Source organism: Callorhinus ursinus, unplaced genomic scaffold (assembly GCF_003265705.2).
Source record: "Callorhinus ursinus isolate GAN/ISIS: 27379988/994484 unplaced genomic scaffold, GSC_fseal_2.0 scaffold25, whole genome shotgun sequence".
Taxonomy (NCBI): domain Eukaryota; kingdom Metazoa; phylum Chordata; class Mammalia; order Carnivora; family Otariidae; genus Callorhinus; species Callorhinus ursinus.
The window spans coordinates 35,715,654-35,736,830 of NW_027397087.1; the positions used below are offsets into that span (position 1 = coordinate 35,715,654).

At 41.7% G+C, this 21,177-nt stretch overlaps 1 protein-coding gene across 1 annotated transcript in view; it reads left to right on the forward strand.

Annotated features, from left to right (window-relative positions):
• The window catches only part of THSD4 (thrombospondin type 1 domain containing 4), a 572,226-nt gene that overhangs the window by 256,708 nt on the left and 294,341 nt on the right, over nt 1-21,177 (forward strand). The window contains exon 7 of the mRNA XM_025884296.2: nt 9,159-9,295. Coding sequence (XP_025740081.2) covers nt 9,159-9,295 — 137 coding nt within the window. The remainder of the gene's footprint in view (nt 1-9,158; nt 9,296-21,177) is intronic.

Below are 21,177 nucleotides of genomic sequence, written 5' to 3' on the forward strand. Positions count from 1 at the left end.
GTGTGTGTGTGTGTGTGTGTGTGTGTGTGTGTGTGTGTGTGTGTGTGATATGCAATGCAGAGTTGGACAGCTCCGAGCTGGGCTAGCTTGCAGAGTTCCCCAAAATTGAGACCCATTCAATCTTTGTGCAACTACATGGACCAGTCGTTGGGCTCTCCCTAGGGAGGAGGCTTAACCTTGCTGAGACAGCTCCCTTAGGCTGAGGGCAAGTTCCAGAAAGACACAGCTGTGAGCTACCAGCAGGCAGCACTCCCAGCTGCCAGGGGATTTCTGACCTGGATCTGGTGGTGCTGGTGGGTAATCTGGGCTTCACGTTGTAGCACCCGTTCCAGGTGCTGTGATTACTTTTCTCTTCCTACAGTCCTTATTTTCTTTGTTGTTAATAAATACCCTTTTCCTTTTAGTTTGTCTGCTTTTCTGTGTACTTCACACTAATGCAACCCCAAGCACTTCTAAGTTGTGTAAATCTTCTATCAATTACTTGATATCTCAATATCGTAAAATATCAATATCTTAAAATTGATAGGATATTTTATCCATTTCATCTTCTCCTTAACCCCCCTCTTTTTTTTTAAGTAGCATGAGCCTAACTCATGACCCTGAGATCAAGACCTGAGCTGAGATCAAGAGTCAGATCTTAAATGACTGAGCCAGTCCCCCTCTTCTGACCTGCTCTAATCCTAGCCTAGTGCACATTTGTCTTGTCAGGGTCCCCTTTCACCCTAGTTCTGCACATTCCCTCTTGCTTTTCTCTTGGGTTAGATCTTCTATTTCCTGGAACCCACACCTTCAACTTCCTTATTAGTCTATTCTTTCATTATGGTAGAGTATGTTCTCTTTCATTATGGTAGAATATGAGTCTCTGCCTCAGGCTCAGCATCCTGGAGACCTGAACTAAGCGAGTCCACCATATGGCTCAGTTATGAAGAGCCTACACCCAGTCATACTGTAAGCAGTGCTTACTGATCTAACTGGTCCATGGAGCTGCACAAGAGCCTGCACCCAGTCATACTGTAAGCAGTGCTTACTGATCTACTGGTCCATGTAGTTGCACCAAGATTGAATGGGTCCCAATGTTGGGGGTAGAACATTATGGAAGGTGTGCATGAGAGGGAAATTGTGCAAGAATTGGATTTCTGAAAATGCCTTTATTTTTTCTCAGAGGTTGATAACTTGACTAGATATAGAATTCTAGTGATTGATAGAAAATTCTAGAAATGACTTTCATTCAAAAATCACAAGCCATTGCTCAATTATCTTCTCGCTTTCAAAGTTGTGGTTGAGAAATCCAATACCATTTTATTTGTTTCCTCTTTGGTAGCCTCTGTTATCTTTTCTTTGTCCCAGGTGTCTTAAAATTTCACAGCCATGTGCCTTGGTGTTACTCATTATCATCCATTCATTGGGAGACACTTCTTATGTTCCTACAGGTCTTGTGGAGTATGCCAAGAATGCAAGACATTGCCCACCCCAAAACCAGGTCACTTCTCAAGGTCGTTTTTGCAGTGAGCAACCTCGAAGGATGAGATACATCTCCACCCAGGACAAAGAGCAGGGATCCTTATTGCTTCTCCATAAATGCAGCAGGTTCCTCAAGCAAAGTGTCCCTCAGCTGCGTGTGCAATATCCATCTGGGCCCTTGTGCATTGCCTCTGTGAAACTTGGGGGCAAGGAGAATTGATATAAACATGCTGATGCTCATGCTGCTGGCTCTTCCAAGAGCAATAAAGTCCTTTATCTCTGACTCAGGAGTCTTGTATCCTCCTTTTGTAACCATGAAACAGTCAGGCTAACTTATTAATTATAAGTAGGGTAAAATCAAATCTTACCCCTAACATCATTGTCCTGGGCAGTTGGTGGACTCCTTCAATCTGGAAACGGAAGTTTTCTTTTTTTTTTTTTTTTTTGGAAACGGAAGTTTTCTTGAATTATTTATTTGATGATTTCCTGGAGATCTAGGAAGCTAACTGCTTCTTTTTTTTAATAACAGCTTTATTGAGATAAAATTCATATACCATAAAAGCTACCAACTTAAATACTGCAGTTTAATGTTTATTAGTGTATTTAGAGGATTGTACAACTATTACCACTAAATAATTTCAGTATGGACCCCCAGAAGAAAGTCCATACCCATTAGCATTTGCTTTACATTCTCTCCTCTGGGAACTGCTAATCTACTTTCTAGCTCTACATATTTGCCTTTTCCGAACATTTCGTATAACTGTAATTAGATAATAGGTGACTTTTTGACTGGCTTCTTTCATTTAGGACAATATTTTCAAGATTCATCCATGTCGTAGTACATATCAGTACTTCTTCCCTTTCTCTTGTTGAATAATATTCCACGTATGATATACCACATTTTGTTTATTCATTCATCAGTCAAGGGACATTTAGAATGTTTTCACTTCCTAGTTACTGTGAATAATGCTGTTATGAATATTCATGTACAAGTTTTTTGAAGTATGTTTTCATTTCTCATAGTTATATACCTAGGAGTGGAATTGCTGGGTCATATGATAACACTGTGTTTAACACCCTGAGAAACTATCAAATGTATTCCAATGAAACTCTTCCATTTTACATTCCCGTGAACATTGTACAAAAGTCCTGACTTCTCTACATCTCTTCTTACTCTCTTTTTAATTTTAGCCATCTTAATATGTGTGAAGTGCTATCTCATCATGGATTTGACTTGTATTTCCTTAATGACAAGTGATATTGAGCATCTTTTCATGTGCTTATTAGCCATTTATATATCTCCCTTGGAGAGATGCCTATTCAAATTCTTTGCCCATTTTTTTTTAATTGAATTGTCTTTTCACTATTGAGTTACAAAAGTTCTTTGTAGATTCTAGGTACAAGTGCCTTATCTGATATATGATTTGCAAAAATTTTGTTCCATTCCTTGGGTTGTCATTTCATTTTCTCAATGCAGTTCTATGATGAAGCCCAATTTATCTGTTTTTTTCTTGTGTTACTTGTGCTTTTGATATCATATTATCTAAGAAACCATTGATGAATTCACTATCATGAAGACATATGCCTATGTTTCTTCTAAGAATTTTTTAGTTTTAGCTCTTACATTTAGGTTGATGTGCCCTTTTGAGTTCATTTTTATGTATGGTGTGAGGTAGGGGTCCAGCTTTATTCTTTTCCGTGTAGATAGATATGCAAAGTTATCCCAACACTATTTATTGCAAAGACTATTCTATGCCCATTGAATTGTTTTGGCACTCTTATCAAAAATCAATTGACCATATATCTAAAGTTTCATTCCTGGAGTCTCAATTCTATTCTGTCAATCCATATGCCAGGACTTATGATATCAAAATGTCTTCATTGTTGTACTTTTGTAGTAAGTTTCAAAATGAGGAAGTATGAGTCCTCCAACTTTTTCTCTTTCCAAGGTTATTTTGGCTATTGGTTTCTTGCATTTCCATATCAGTTTTAGGAAGAACTTGTCAATTTCTGCAAAAAAGACAGCTGGTATATTGATTGATATTGTGTTGAATCTGTAGATCAATTTGGGGAGTATTGCCATCTTAATAATATTAAGTCTTTTGATTTATGAACATGGGATGTCTTTCCATTTATTTGGGTCTTTCTTAATTTCTTTCAAAAATATTTTGTAGTTTTCAGTGTATAAGTCTTAAACTTCTTGTGTTAAATTAATTCCTAAATATTTCGTTCTTTTTGATGCTATTGTAAATGGAATTGTTTTCTTAATTTCATATTCACATTGTTTATTGATAATGTATAGAAATACAATTGATTTTTGCATATTGATCTTCTATCCTATAACCTCAATGAAGTTATTATTAGTTTAAATAGTTTTTCGGTGCATTTAAAAATTTTTCTATATACACGATAAGGTCATCTGTGAATACAGATAGTTTTACTTATTCCTTTCCAATCTGGATGCTTTTTTCTTTTTTTGTCTAATTACCCTGGTTAGAAGTCCTTTTTATTTCTGTAAAATCAGTAGTTATAGTCCCTCTTGATTCCTGATTTTAGTAGTCTGAGTCTTCTCTCTTTCAGTCTTGGTCAGTCTATCTAAAGTTTGTCAGTTCTGTTTATCTTTTCAAAAAACCATCTCTGGGTTTCATTGATTTTCTCTATTATTTCTCCCTTCTCTGTATAATTTATTTCCATTCTAGCTTTCTTCCTTCTGTTGGCTTTGGGTTAAGTCTGTTCTTTTTCTGGTACTTAACATGGGAGATTAGGTTATTGATATGAGATCTTTTTTAACATAGGTGTTTACAGCTATAAATCTTCCTCTGAATACTGCTACGGCTGCATCCCATGTTTTGATGTGTTGTATTTTTATTTTTATTTACCTCAAAGTTTTTTCTTATTTTATTTGTGCTTTTTTTCTTGATCAGTTATTTAGAAGTATGTTAATTTCCACATATTTTTGAAATCCCCAAATTTCTTTCTGCATTTGATTCCTAATTTCATTCCACTGTGATGAGTGGACATACTTTGTATGACTTAGGTCCTTGTAAATATATTAAGGCTTGTTTTATGACCTAACATTTGGCCCCTCCTGGAGAATGTTTCATGTACACTTGAGAAGAATGAGTATTCTGCTGTTATGGGGTGGAATGTTCTATAGACAGCTGTTAGGTCTAGTTGGTGTATAATGCTGTTCAGGTCTTCTGTTTCCTTGCTGATCTTCTGTCTAGTTGTTCTGTTCATTATTAAAAGTGTGGTATCAACATTTCAAACTATGATTGTTGAATTGTCTATTTCTCCTTTCAATTCTTTCAGTTTTTGCTTCATGTATTTTGGGGGCTCTGTTGTTGTCTTCCTAATGGATTGACTCTTTTGTCATCATAAAATGCTATTATTTGACTCTAGTAACCATTTTTATCTTAAAGTCTATTTGGTGTGATATTACGATAGCCTCCCCAGCTGTCTTTTGACAGTGTTCTCATTGCTTTTATGAAGGAGTCGATTTTCAAAGGCTTTGAGCTAACCATTCTGGAAAGTGGAATCTCTGACTACTTCTTACAGATGATTTTTCTGTTTTTAGGCCTGCTTTCTGCCCTATTTCCAAAGTTATCTCTTGGAGATGCAGCAATACTAGGTGGCTTCGTTGCTTCAATTCCTGCTTAGGCTCAGTTTTCTTGGGTCTGCTATGTCATTTCTATGGGTCCTTTTGCTTCCTACCTTCCAAAATTTTGTAACTGTTAACTCCTTTTCTATTTTCTTTGTCCTTTACCACTTAAAAAATGTCTTTACTCTTGGGGCACCTGGGTGGCTCAGTTGGTTAAGCATCTACCTTCAGCTCAGATCATGATCCCAGGGTCCTGGGATTGAGCCCTGCATGGCTCAGCCCTCCCCCTGCTCAGTAGGGAGTCTGCTTCTCCCTCTCCTTCTGCCCCTCCCCCCACTCGTGTTCTCACTCTCTCTTTCTCAAATAAATAAAATCATTTTTTTAAAAATGTCTTTATATCAGTGGGTTTTCCAAGGGAACACAGTTCAGTGAGTGATTTAAATATTTAACCTGTTCTTGAGAGTAGATTTGCTGTTAGCTGCTTTATTCTAAGTCACCTGAATTTTCTTGTGTAATCTGCAGCATTTTTTTTAATGATAAGAGGGGTTTTTTTTACCATCAGGGATCCAGATACCTGGCAATATTCTAAATGTAGTTCAAGATAGTGCTTATATTACCTTTGAAATTTAGGTGTGGAATTTGAACATCTTGAAGATGTTCAAAATAAGAACAGTCGGCTGCTTCCAAGCCTTCTCAGTACTTGATTTTCCTTAGAGCAGTGGCTCCCAAACCTGACTGCCCCAGAATCACCCCGAGCACTTATTAAAATACAGCTTGCCAGAATTTCTGCTGTAAGAGTTGGAGGTGAGGCCCCAGAATTTGCATTTTCAACAAGTTCCCAGGTGATGCTGTGCTTCCAGTCCTGGGATACGCTGAGAATCACCCCCTCAGTTTGTGGAATAGAAAAGTGTCCCTCTTGGGGGTGGGGAGGACATTTAGGAAGCAGATGAGAACAGGGAGGGAGAGCAATAGGAGAATCGGGGAGAGAAGGATGTGCCCACTTTGCTCTCAGCCCCTTGCTCCCCGCTCGTGGACACTCTTCTATTTTCCTCCTCTGTCTGCACTGATAAAACCCTGATAAAAACTGCTTAGAGAAGAGTCTTTGGCAGGAGAATTGTAATTGTATTCATGGGGGATAAAAAAGGAACCAAGTGATTATCCATGAAAAACCTTAATCTGAGGCCCATAAAATTATGTGGAATTTTAAAGTGGCTGGGGGGTGTATGCGGGGCCGAGAGAAGTCAGTCCTTGTGTGCTTTTATGAGATGCACCAGGTTGAGTATTGCTAAGGCAGCAGGATTCTAGGCAGTTCTGTTAGGCAGCCCCTTGTCTGCAGGTTTCAGTTCTTTGCTAGAGCCCCCTTTTTCCTTCTTTCAAGTCTGAGAAGGCAGGGACACTGTCTAAGCCATATAAGCAGAGGGTCAGACCTAGTGGCTGGTTTGGACCACAGGGAGGAGGAGCCCAGACTTAAGGCCAGTCCTCCAGGTTGTTTTCATGTAGCTGTTCAGAGATTCTGCCATAACTGTCTCACATTCAGCCATGGTTTTTTGTTCTCAGAATGTTTTTCTGTCATACGGTTGCGAATATTGAGAAATAAAATTGTGGCTGCAAAAGATAGTATCCCAAAGCCAAGAGAAGTGAGAACTCCAAACCCTTGCCCCATGTGAGGCTGCCTTTCAGACACTTTTATTATGTAAAAGACAATGCCCAGTGGATAGTTCCTGCTGTCACCTCAGAAGTGAGGGGCTGGGAAGGAGGAAGCAGAGTCTGGGGAGATAGATGACCTGAGAAAGCAAGCTTTGGAGACTAGTTTACCCCTTCCTTGTCACCTCCTTTCTTAGGCCCGCTGTGGTGTTGTGTTTTTAATCTATGAAAAGATGGTTTTAGATAAGTCCCAAAGGTGCTTCTATCTTTGGTATTTTTTGATTTTTCCCAAGATCGCCTCTTATATCTTTTGGGCAGCCAGAGTAAGAAACACTGTCTCTTGACTTCTAAGACAGAGCTCAGAGTACATTAGAAGATTCAGTGTTCCCTAAACCTTGTGGTCCCAGAGGCTCCATGTTATTTCCTGTTAGCGGTTTTCAATGGCTTTGGAGTAAAGTTCATTGCTATGACAGTCAGGCAGCCACACTGGGGAAAATATGATGTATTGTGTTGTGTAGGAAAAAGTCAGTGTTATCCAATCCAGTAATCAGATTTTCAGACAAAGGCATGACCCTGGAACATGCTGTCTATGGCTGAGTACTGCATTCGTCTTGTCTCCAAAAACAGTTAATAAAAAAAAAAAAATCAGTGTGTACTTGGCTTGTCTGTCTGTTTTGGATATGGAAATATATCTCGCCTGAAAAATTTTCTCATTCTTATTTTGGAGGCAGCTAAATTGCTCTGAAGGTATTGGTTGTAGCAGTAATTAATTTAACATTTATTAAGCACTGACTGTGTGCCAGGCTCTGTGTGATGTAACAGAAATAGAAAGACTCTGTAGGGGAATATATCGGTCGGGGGAGAGGAGAGAAAGCCAAAAAAAAAAAAAAAAGGCCAATATTTATTCATCCACCTTTTATTCCTCAGGGGTTGTTAGAGTATTTTCTACGTACCCATCTCTGTACTGGATACAAGAGTAAATACGACAGATGCATCCCTGTGGTCCCTCATGTTTGGTTAATCTTATCATAGAGGGGGCCAGATTAGATGGGTGGGTGTATCCACGGAGGGCTTCCTAGAGGAGGTGACCTGGGAACTAAATCCAAGTAGAAACAGGTACCAGCCAAATGAGGCAAAGGCAGAAGGAACAGCTAAGCAATAGCCGGACAGAGGAAGTGCTTAGTTGGGAACAGAACAAGGATTTAAGGATGAACAGTAGGAAACGAAACTGTGAAGGTAGCCAAGGTTCAGCTCTTGAGAGATGTTTTATCTCTTGCTGAGGACTTTGGACTTCCATCTAAGGTGATGGGGAGACCACTTAAATATCTCATAATGGAGGAATGATTACAGGAAACTCCGGCCATTTGACAGAGCATAAAAGTGATATAACTGCGTAGATGTTCAGTAAAAAAAAAATTTTTTAAAGCAGAATATAAAAATTGTGTGCTCACTGCAATTGCTGATAAGTAAGATATAATCACGACTATGTTAAAGCATGGGAGGATTTCTAAAAGTAGAGTCTATTATTTGCATTGTGAGATTCCTTAAGAATCTCTTTATGATACCTGCTCAGCATTGAATCTCTACTATATGCCAGGAGATCAAGACCCAATCTCTTCCCTCAACCATCAAATATGGGGAGATGTCATAACTTCAATGCAGTTTTTTAAGTGTGTGATTATGGGGTGCCTGGGTGGCTCAGTCAGTTAAGCATCTGCCTTCAGCTCAGATCTTGATCTCGAGGTCCTGGGATCGAGTCCCTTGTAAGGCTCCCTTCTCAGCGGGGAGTCTGATTCTCCCTCTCTCTCTCTCTGCCTCTCCCTTCCTTGTGCTCTCTCTCTCAAATAAATAAAATCTTAAAAAAATAAAAATGTGTGTGGTGTAGAGAAAGGAAGGGGGAGAAATCGGAGGGGGAGACGAACCATGGGAGACTATGGACTGTGAAAAACAAACTAAGGGTTCTGGGGGGTGGGGGATGGGTTAGCCTGGTGATGGGTATTAAAGAGGGCACGTTTTGCATGGAGCACTGGGTGTTATACGCAAACAATGAATCATGGAACACTACATCAAAAACTAATGTTGTAATATGTGGTGATTAACATAACATTAATAAAATTTTAAAATAAATAAATAAATAAATAAATAAATAAAAGCATGTGATTATGAAACGTCCAGAATGGGCAAATCCAGAGAAAGAAAATAGAATAGGCTGGTGGTTGCCAAAGTATGGGGCCAGGAGTGACAGTGAACAAGTCCAGGGGTTCTTTTTGGGGTGATAGAAATGCTCTAGAATTAGTTAGTGGTGATGGTTGCACAACATTGGGAATATACTAAAAATCACTGAATTGTACACTTTGGTTATTATGGTTATTTTTATGTTATGTGAATTTTATCTCAGTAAGGAATACCGGAAGCAAAAAGATGCTTTTTTTTTTTTTTTTTTTTTTGGTAGTAAAGGGCAACCGAAAGTGTGAGTTGAACTGCCAGGCAATGGGCTACCGCTTCTACGTCCGGCAAGCTGAGAAGGTCATTGATGGTACCCCCTGTGACCAGAATGGCACGGCCATCTGCGTGTCTGGGCAGTGCAAGGTAAGTGCCCTGGACTGGGTGTCTGTAGCACGTTCTCTGGGTGATCAGTCTGGAACTGCCCACTCCATTGTGTTTGGCCAGGCCATGGCCTCTTACCTCCCCACAGCCCACGGAGCACGGAACCATGAGCTCTGGGACAAGTGGGCTAAAATAGGGCAGGTTAAGTCCTCTCTGTGTTTTTGATCTTAGAACATCTTCCACGGCGCAGTCTGACATTTCAAGTATTAAGTGGTTTATATTTCCACCATGTGCCTCAAAGGGGACTCAACAATCATTCCTTACCTCTGAAGTGGAGGTTATGAAAAAGGCCCGGCCAGATCCATCAAGAAACTGTTGGCATCACAAGGGCAAGGGTGGCGTTTTAAGGGCAGGGTGTATTTAATCTTGCCTCCCACCAAATGGGGCAGGCTTCCAAATGAAAGTGGTTCAGTGCCTTTTATAGCAAAGTTGTACCTTAAACAGGAAGAGTTTTTCGGCCTCTTTGGACTTGTGAAGTCTGTTCCAGCAACTCCCTGCCCCCCTACTCTGCAAACACTTGGGGCCTGAGAACATCTTTGTGGGGTGCTCACCTGTGCCAGAAAGAACCTTTGGTTAGCAATAGGCACTTTAGATAGGCACAGATTCCACAGCCATGTTAATTTGGGCCTGGACTGCCACCCTTCTTGCACCTCTAAATGTATGAGTGGAGCTGAGACCCCGGCAGGTACATGACTCTTGGGAGCCCAGACTAAAACGCCATCTTAATTAATGCCCAGTTGCTGGCAGGCTTTATTTTCAAAAAGGAAGCGTTCTTGGTTATCACCTCTGAAATTTCCTGTTACACCTTCTATGTCGTTTAGCTGAAGAGTTACTGACGGGTGACGTAAAAGCACAGCCTTCCTGGACTGGACTTTTTTTTTTTTAATGAGGAGGTTTCAGATAGGACCCAAAATGACTTATTCAAGCAGAACAGATGTTCTCAGATTTTCAATGAAAGTGAAGAAAGGAGCAGCTGTCCTTGGTTATCTGATGGGTGGGAGGGGTCTTTGGAAGAGCAAAACCCCAAGAGACGTAGGACACGGCGGGGAAGAGACAGGGGAGCATGACGGGAAGTGCAGTAGGGGCTCAGACCTGTCTGGCCCCCATTTTCCACCCCATCGGGAGGACCACAGGGTCCCACACGCCCTCTCTGCGCCTCGCTGACCTCAGATCAGACCCAGGAGGGTTCTGTTAGAGGTTTTGATCTCCGGCTCACGTGGTCTCTGCTTCTAAATGCGACTGAGCCTGCAATGGTGGGCCTTACAGCAACCTAGCTTTTTCTTCCAGGCCCTGAATCAGAGCTGTTTCATTTCCTGAGTACAAGTGCACACCGCCAGGAGCGGGTGGAGTGTAATGGCTAAAAACATGCCCTCGGAAGTCAGACCACCTGGATTCAAATTCTGCCTCGTCCACTGTGTGATTTTCTGTGTGATCTTGTGCAGGTTAGATAAGCACCCTGTGCCTCCAACACATGAAGAGGGCAGTATCTACCTCCTGGTCTGGCATTTAGTAAGCATGCTGACATTTATTAGTATTAATACATTGTTTATGTCCACATATGTCCTGTCGTATTTGAGTTTCCTATGCAAAAGCATCTTCTTTGTTGGTAGATTACAGATTTGTGAGACTCACATTGTCTTTCGTGAGAACACTGTAGGGTGAAATGCCAGGAGATTGCAGATGCTAATTCGGCCGGTCTGGGGAAGGTCCCGAGAGTCTGCTTTTCCAGCAAGCTCCCAAGTGATGCTGATGCCTCTGGTTCTCAAGTAGCAAAGTTCTAAAGGATACAGTGATGAAACTACAGTTAACTGAGACTCAGAAATGTACATGTAGAGTGGTGTCATGACTTGGAAGGAAGATGAAATGTGGGCTCTTTCCGCTGGAGGAACGTGTTTTCCTAGTGTTGCTTTGAGTGTCTGTGACCTGATGATATGGAAGAAAAACAAACACTTCTAAGGACGTGGGTATGGATTCTTACTAATTGTCGAAAACCATTCAGACTATAGGGCGGCATGGTTTGCAGATGATAATTGCTAAAAGATCGGGACAGACATTCCCCAGGATGTGAGTAGATTCATAGGAATTTGATGTTACAAGGGCTGCTTTGATATCACTGTATTTGTTCTCTGTGCTCTTGCCTGAAATTATCCTCCCTGAAGTTGTTGGAATCACTGACTATACCGTCCTCTCCAGAACTTCAGTTCAGAGTAATCAGAAGTACATTTGCTTCCCAGGCCCAAGTTCTGTTTATTTTGCAACTTTCAAAGGGTACAGTGTCCTTTTCTGCATGTTTGATTGGAAGCCCAGAATTCAAATTGATATCTCTGCCTCGCTGACTTGTGGCTGAGAGAGCCATCACTCGCGGACATCTAAATGGCTCCAGAAAGCCTCTTCTGGCTACATAAAGTTCACGTGCAACCCCAGGTCTACAACAAAAGGTAGTGAAAGGCGACGAGCATCAAATAAGAATACGAGCTAAACCCACAAAAGAATAGCTAAGAGAGAAGGGTGCCGTCCCCCTTGACACCAAGCCAAAGAAAGGCCCCAGGCCCACCCCGGGCAAGCTGGAATGCTCTGTTCCTGGGCTGGCAGAGCACCCTCTGGTCAGCCTGCATTTACCCTGTTGCTAGAAATCCTCTGTGCTTTAGGTCCAAGAGTTGGAAGAGGGGCAGGAAGAATGCAGACGTCCTAGGGCTGCCTTTGTGAGGGGCTGTGGGCTGGAGAAAATGGGGGTCCCTCTACAGTCCTTCAGTGCTGGGTTAGACTTTCTTTTCTTGACAGGGACTGAAGGGTCCCAAAAGTTGTCTTCAGGCTCAGGACTGCATATGGATAAGCTTTGAGGGGAAAGAACTACCTTTTCCTCAAGCAAAAGAATGTATCTGGAGCCCACAGAGACCCTCCCTTCCTCAACTCGACCCCTTCCTTGTAGACATCAAATAGGAACGTCTGGCCAGTCTTGAGAAGTCTCTGAGACACATCTAGCCCTGCCCAGTCATTGTTGTCATTTATGGGAACAAAATAGCATTTATATCTAATTAACAGAGAACGCGGTAATAATGTCTATCATTAAGCACCACATTAACTGTCCTGTGATTTTTTTTTTTTTTTTTGCTTGATCTCAACTCTGTCTAAATAACTCTGGATTTTAATTGTTTGATGACACATGTATTATTTTTGCTCACCACTTAATAAACCTAGATGAAAGTTTCTCTTCGGTGGCATAGCAGGCTTTTGAAAGAACGGGGTCACTTGGGTAAAGGACGAGGAAGAGAAAAATACTCTCAACTCCCCGGAGACCAGCCTTACAGAAACCTCAGACTTCTAGACTTGAATGATCCTGAAAGTGAGAGCCACCCCCAAGACCCACCCCCCTGCCCCCCAAACAGGCCTGCGGGGCTGTGCATCCACGAGGATGTACATGCTGTCCCCTCAGCCTTGAGTGCTATTCTGTGTCCATCCTTGGTCCACTTGGTGGCCTCGGCTCAAAAGCCACCGGCTGACCCCCTTGAGCACTGTGTTTATTCTTCCGTTCCCACTGCCCCCACCTACCACCCAGCAAGCTAGGAGCAGTTCCAGGCACTTTGCTTTAGCAAAATGCCTACCATTGAATAGGTGCTTAAAATAAATGTGTAAATGAATTGAGGTCTCCGTGACTCAGTCTGTTGGATTTCAGCAAATGAAATGCGTCTTGAAACCAGCACAGAGCTTTCTCATTTTCGGCTGGGATGGGCAATTGAGTGCAGATAAAACAAGGACACGAAGCCCCCTTGGCTACATCCCCAGAACCCCAGGCCTCAGAGGTCGGGGAAAATTCTTGGCATCTGCCAAGCTCTCGATCCCTCGTCTCATTTTATTTCACTCACTCTGAATTCCTTGAGTCCCTTTAGAGCTAAGGCAGGAAGAACATAAGCAAGTGTGAGAGTACGCATTCCGATGGTGCCTTCCTTCTGTGGAGGGAGAAGAAGACCTTCTGCCCTTGAACTTCCTCTGCCTCTCATCCCTGGTCGGTCTTCGCCTTCACGTGGGGCGACTCTTGCGGCAACCATCGGCCCACACTCAGCGGGGGGCCTTCGCACCTCCCTTCCCAGCTGGGACACTGCTTGCCTTCAATCTGGACACATCCACAGACACTTTCAGATTCATTCAGTAAATTAAAGGAAGGTAAATGTTTCCAAATGTTCAGAGATAAGCTCTGAGCCAGCGTGCTGCCCTGACGGAGAAGGATGACATAATGGGTGTGTGCATATGGGTGAGTGTCCCTGCGTGTGTTCAGGCCCGAATTCCCGTCATCCTCCTGTGTAACCCACTGTTGCGCTTTCCTGAGCCAAATGGGTAGACCCTGCTCACTTCTCTGCTTGTTTGCCCAAAGTTGCTTCTTTTATTTTCCTTTTGGTTACTGGCTTTATTTTGTGGACTTTGCTTTGAGTTCTGTTGCCACCTGAGTGAAACCAAGAGGATAATTGTATTGGGTGAAATGTTCTCCCCTTGGCCAGATATCTGCATGATTCAGCCTTGAAAGAGGGTAGAGAGCTTTTACTTTGCTTGAAGCTTACGTGATACTCTCTGGACTCCCTCTCGTATTCCCACCCCCAGCAAACTTGTGTTCCAAAAAGACTGTCTGCTTGTGACTATTAAAATGCTTATCATATTATGTTATAGTTATTTTGACACGTGTCTGAGCTCCTATATAGGAGAGGGAATGAGTGTCATGCGTGTCTGTATCTTTGGTGCTTAATTAACATGTTAAGATTATTCTGTAAATATTCTTAAAATGTATGAAAGAATGAGTAAAAGAACAAGTTAGAAACTGGCTGTGTAACCTCCTTTCCTACAAATAATCAAGAATAAGTTTAAAGAAGCATTCAAATGTTAGATCCCAGGCCCTGTTCTCAGGACCTCTTGACATCTGAAACTGACACCTAAAGTAAAGCTGATGAAATTTGCTCTTTTATATGCACTCCTTTTCCATTATCCATAATTTTTCTCACTTCCAATCATTGGGACCACTACTAATGTAAAAAGTCTGGTTAGATTTCTTAATTAATGCATACTTATTACATATTAACAGCCCAAGCAATATTATAGGATTATTAATTAATTCAACAAATAATCTTAACTGCTCACTGTTGTACAGTGTGCTAGGTCTGGGGGATGAAATAGTGGAAAAGATGAACATGGTCCTACCCACACTGAGCTTAAAATCTAATGGAAAAAGTAATAAAGAGAAAAGGTCGGTTAAGAAGCAAAAGAATTAGGAATTTTGATGAGCATCATGAAATTAATGGCGGAGCTGGGCTGGTGAACTGGTGAGGAGGCATACCTTAGATGGACTGTAGGGGAGGGCAGGGGCTGAGGTGCTCCTGACCTTGTAAGTCCTGAGGGATGGGAGAAAATTCACACCAAGTCTCCAGCCCAGGCCCTAGTATCTGAGTAGTGCTCCAGAGCTGATAGATATGGAGATGAACCTTTCGCACCTTCTCCCTGCTCCCTGCCCTTGGGTTAACCTAGTCTCCCCTTGATGGTGCCGGACTTGGTTCCTCCAAGGTGCCCACACATCTTCCTGAACACATGCTGGCTTTAGCAATGGAAACCCCTCCATGAAGTCATTCTGTGTGCCCAGAAAAACTCTCCTGGAAACTGGATGATATTAAGAGCAAGTTTTGGAGTCAACCAGGATCTCCAATATGAAAGCAGATGAAAGAGAGGCTGCCCAGGTAAAATTGGGGTATGGTGTCCAGAGCTTCAACCTGCCCTTCCTGGTGGTCCCTCCTCCAGAGAGAGGAATTTAGGGCCCCTTCCCCCTAACTTTCTGAAGGAATGGGCAGCATTCCCCCAAAGGGAACTTAAAGAAGTGTTCTATCTAAATAGGCAGGGTTGGTGACTGGCACTTGTAACTGAGACCTCAGAGGAAGCTTCAGCAGAGTCCCCTGGGCCAAATACCTACCTCTGCCCCCATGTATGTACCTCCATCACCACCCCTAAACCAATCACAGACTAGAAGCACTGTCTGGGTATGCTCTATTATGTGCAGACGCTGCAGAGTTATGCAGCAGTCATTGCACACAAGCTTAACCCCACAAGTACTCTTCCACAAGTCACGGGATAACATTTTAGGGATGCAGAAAACCGTGCTGCATCTGGAAACCCCAGGCAGTCTCTGTTTAGACTCACAAGGCTGAGGGGGCAGTCGCCGCCGGCTTTTCCTTTGGTCTGTCTGCACATTCTCCCTGAGTATTCTTGACCAGTGATGTTGATGTAGGATCAGACATCTTTAATGGAGGTTGCTGAGCCTGATGATGACTCCCGTAGAGCCTAAAAGTCTGAGTGAAGATTTGAAGGGGAAGCCCATCATCCTAACTGTGAGTCTGGGCATCTCGTTTAAATTGCTGCCAAATTTAGGTCAAACTGAGTTGTGGGTAGCTCTGTTAGTGTGATAGAAAAGCCTTAGAAAAATAGCCTCAGGTGTCAGACATCTAGGTGGAAATGGGTATTTGAGGACAAAAGTGCCAGATGAAAATACTTCCATTTTATATTTTTAATAGATATATAAATTTACATGACTCAGACATCAAAAAGTATGATCCCCTGTCCCCTATCCGCCCAGCTCCCCATGCCCCGAGAGGAAATAATCATTGTTTGATCATTTCTTTTTTAAGGCAGATATTTTTATGTATGTATAAGCCCCATGATTTATTATTGTTCTCCTTCTTTTTGATACATATAGTAGCACACACACGGTTGTGGACCTTGCTTTTCTTATTTAGCATACCTTGGCAAGCTTTCCATTTCAATATCTAAAGGACGTCCTTCTTGCCTTTACAGGTGCATAGCATTGCACTGTATGAATTAACCATGGTCTATTTAAACATGATGATGCACAGTTAGGATACATCCAGTCTTACCATTACCAGGAAATCTGCAATAAATAGACTTGTGTGGGGGTCATTTTACTTGTTTGCAAGTATCTGAAAGATAAATTCTTAGAAGTGAGTCAAGAGTCCATATGTATTTGTGATTTTAATGCTTAGTGGGTGGTAAATTGCTCTCCAGTGTGGTTGAAACAGCTCACATTCCCACCAGTGATATCTGTGGGTGGTGTGTTGTCCAACATTGGATTTTTGCCAATCTGATAAGTGAAAAATGGTATCTTGGGTAGTTTTCGTTTGCATTTATCTTATTTTGAGTGAGGTTGAGCATCTTTTCGTATGTTTAAGAACCATTTCAGGGCCTGGAGTAGGATGAGTGAGGTGCCTTGGGTGCAGAATTTAAGGAGGTACCTAATGAAATTAAATCCTTAGGGCCTCCTTAAATTTTGAGCCTTAGGCACCTCACCTGCCCTGCTCTAATCCCTCCCCCAATAGCACTGCCCTCTTGACCCAGGAACCATTTATATTCCTTTTCTGTGAACTGGTTTTTTATTGGGTTGTTGATCTTTTTCTTAATTTGTAGGAGGTTTTCATACATGAAAGAGTTTTTTTATGGTATAAATTGCAAGTGTTTTTTTTTCAAGTAGCCTTTTGACTTACGCCTTTGATCATGAGGTTTTGTTTATTTTTTGCCATGCAGAAGTTTTAAATTTTTTTAAATGGTGAATTTAGCAATTCTTTCTTTGATGATTCTAGGTTTTGTGTCATGGAAAGACCTACTACACTTTGAAGCTTAAAAACCTTCTTCTTTGTCTTCTTTCACTAATTTATGGCTCTAATGTTTTTACATTTTTACATTTTATATTAATCCATTTGGAATTTACCGTAGTGTATCGTGTGAGGTATGGATTCAGTTATACTTTTTTTCAGATGGTTACCTAGGTTATGCCTCACCAAAATTGAATAAATCTTTCCCTCACTGTTTTGAGGCTCCCTCTTTATTACTGTGTATATGTATATATGTAAACATATATTTGGCACTTTTTTATTCTATTCCATTAATCTATATGTCTATTCATATATGAATACCAGAACATACATTTTTGAGAGAGAAATAAAACATACCAGCGTTTAAAATTATGTTGGGGAGGAAAAATTTTTCTTCTTTCCTTCAAAATTCTTCTGCCTGATCTAAGAATTAAATTGGCCTGAAATGGGTAGGAGACCTGGATTTCGTCTGGTCTCAGGAATTCAGCTGAATAGGGATCAAACCATTCTGAACACCTATGAACTCAACAGGAGATCGAAGATAAGAAGAGTAACAACACTCTGAACAGAGAAGCGACCACTTACTGGAAGGTAGGACGTTCGGAGAAGTGAATCCGAGGCGATATTCGGGAGGATAGACGGCGGGGGAGGGGGCCACCGTCGGCCGCTTCTGGCAAGTGCTAGAGCCGCGGAGCACAAAATCGGAACTTTTAGAAGTCGGCTCCGCTGAGGGACGTCGCTCCAGTGGCTAAGCGGAGGTGGAACCCTCGCGGGACAGTGTGGTCTCAGGACCCTCGGGGTCACAGAAAGACCAGGGGTGCTGAGTGCAGCAGAGCTCCCAGGTACCGGAGCGGGGAAGCCGGCTGCAGAGACGGAGCCGAGGCGCGGGCTCTCAGCTCGGGGTTGCCATAAACTGTGATCCGCGGCCCAGTCGGGGCACGGCTCCTCCAGTAGGGACCCAACAAGCGGCAGAGCCGGGGAGTCTCCCCTTCCTCCCCTGGGAGGAGCGGCACGGAAGCGAACCGCAGGGATCTGCTGGGTTTGAAGACTCCACACGGGGTCGTGTGCCAGAGATAGAAACGCTTGATCACAGGCCGGGTGAGCACGGAGTGTGGCCGGAGACCAAGGAGACGGGAGTGACTGCTTTTCTCTGGGGACACACTGAGGAGCGGGGCCCCAAGTTCTCAGCTCCTCTGGGCAGAGATTGGGAGGCCACCATTTTTACCCTGGTCCTCCAAAGCTGTACCGAGAGCTTGCAGGGAACAACAGCTCCTGAGAGCAAACCCGAGCAGCTTGCTTAGCCCGGACTCACAAGGGCGGGGCAATTCCGGCTCCGGGAAAGACATTTGGGAACCACGGCAACAGGCCCCTCCCCCAGAAGATCAGCAGGAACAGCCAGCAAGCCAAGACCAAGTTTACCGATCAAGGAGAACAGGAGAACTCCAGCGCTAGGGGAATACTGCACATAGAATTCATGGCTTTTTTACCATAATTCATTAGTTTTTCAAAGTTAATTTTTTAAATTTTTTTTGAATTTTTCTTTTTCCCTTTTTCAAACAACATCCTATCAATCCCTTTTTTAAAAAAACATTTTTTATTTTTCATTTTTAGAGTCATATTTTTATCCCTTCATAGTAGTTACCCTTATTTTTGGCATATATACATAAGTTGTTCTCTCTTTAAAATTTTGAGATACAATTTCTTCTAACAGATCAAAATATACCCTAAATCACTAGTGTATGGCTTTGTTCTATTCTCCTGCCTGATCACATTCTCTCCCTTTTTTTTTCTTTTTTTCTTTTTAAATCTTCTTTCTTTTTAAAAACAACTTCTTATCAATTCCTTTTATAAAATCTTTTATAATTTTCATCTTTACAGTCATCTGCCATCCCTTCATTGTATCAACCCTTATTTTGTACATATATAAGTCTTTCTTCCTTTAAAAATTTTAGCAGGCACTTTCTTCTAACAGACCAAAATATGCCCAAAATCTAGTGTGTGGCACTGATCTATGCATTAGCCTGATCATATTTGATCATATTCTGTTTTTTTTTTGTTTTGTTCTGTTTTTGTTTGTTTTTATCTTTTTCTTTTTCCTTTTTTTTTTCTCTTCTTTCTTTCCCTTTCTTGTCCCCTGGTTTCAGGTCTTTTCTGATTTGTATAGAGTATATTTGTTGGAGACGTTGTTAACCTGTTAGCATTCTGTTCTCTCATTCATCTGTTCTCCTCTGGACAAAATGACAAGACAAAAAAAAATCACCTCAGCAAAAAGAACAAGAGGTAGTACCGTCTGCCAGGGACCTATTCAATACGGATATCAGTACGATGTCGGACCTAGAGTTCAGAATCATGACTTTAAAGATACTAGCTGGGCTTGAAAAAAGCGTGGAAGTTATTAGAGAAACCCTTTCTGGAGAAATAAAAGAACTAAAATCTAACCAAGTTGAAATCAAAAAGGCTATTAATGAGGTGCAATCAAAAATGGGGGCACTAACTGCTAGGATAAATGAGGCAGAAGAGAGAATCAGCGATATAAGAGACCAAATGATGGAAAATAAAGAGGCTGAGAAAAAGAGAGATAAACAACTACAGGATCACGAGGGCAGAATTCGAGAGATAAGCGATACGATAAGACGAAACAACATTAGAATAATTGGGATCCCAGAAGAAGAAGAAAGAGAGAGGGGCAGAAGGTATATTGGAGCAAATAATAGCAGATAACTTCCCTAATGTGGGGAAGGAAACAGACATCAAAATCCAGGAGGCACAGAGAACCCCTCTCAAAATCAATAAAAATAGGTCAACACCCCGACATCTAGTAGTAAAACTTACGAGTCTCAGAGACAAAGAGAAAATCCTGAAAGCAGCTCGGGAGAAGAGATATGTAACCTACAATGGTAGAAACATTAGATTGGCAACAGACCTATCCACAGAGCCCTGGAAGACCAGAAAGGACTGGCATGATATCCTCAGAGCGCTAAACGAGAAAAATATGCAGCCAAGAATACTATATCCAGCTAGGCTATCATTGAAAATAGAAGGAGAGATAAAAAGCTTCCAGGACAAACAAAAACTAAAGGAATTTACAAACACAAAACCAGCCCTACAAGAAATATTGAAAGAGGTCCTCTAAGCAAAGAGAGAGCCTAAAAGCAGCATAGATCAGAAAGGAACACAGACAATATACAGTCACAGTCACCTTACAGGCAATACAATGGCACTAAATTCATACCTTTCAATAGTTACCCTGAATGTAAATGGGCTAAATGCCCCAATCAAAAGACACAGGCTGTCAGATTGGATTAAAAAACAAGACCCATCGATATGCTGTCTGCAAGAGACTCATTTTAGACCCACAGACACCCCCAGATTGAAAGTGAGGGGGTGGAACACCATTTACCATGCTAATGGACACCAAAAGAAAGCTGGGGTGGCAATCCTTATGTCAGACAAATTAGATTTTAAACCAAGGACTGTAATAAGAGATGAAGAAGGACACTATATCCTACTTAAAGGGTCTATCCAACAAGAAGATCTAACAATTGTAAATATCTATGCCCCTAATGTGGGAGCAGCCAATTATATAAGGCATTTAATAACAAAAGCAAAGAAACACATGGACAACAATACAAAAATAGTGGGGGACTTTAACACCCCCCTGGCTGAAATGGACAGATCATCTAAGCAAAAGATCAACAAGGAAATAAAGACTTTAAATGAAACACTGGACCAAATGGACTTTACAGACATATTCAGAACATTCCATCCCAAAGCAACAGAATACACATTCTTCTCTAGTGCCCATGGAACATTCTCCAGAATTGATCACATCCGAGGTCACAAATCAGGTCTCAATCGGTACCAAAAGATTGGGATTATTCCCTGCATATTTTCAGACCGCAATGCTTTGAAACTAGAACTCAATCACAAGAGGAAAGTCGGAAAGAACTCAAATACATGGAGACTAAAGAGCATCCTACTAAAGAATGAATGGGTCAACCAGGAAATTAAAGAAGAATTAAAAAAATTCATGGAAACCAATGAAAATGAAAACACAACTGTTCAAAATCTTTGGGATGCAGCAAAGGCCGTCCTGAGAGGAAAGTATATAACAATACAAGCCTTTCTGAAGAAACAAGAAAGGTCGCAAAAACCCTACACCTAAAGGAGCTGGAGAAAGAACAGCAAATAAAGCCTAAACCCAGCAGGAGAAGAGAAATCATAAAGATC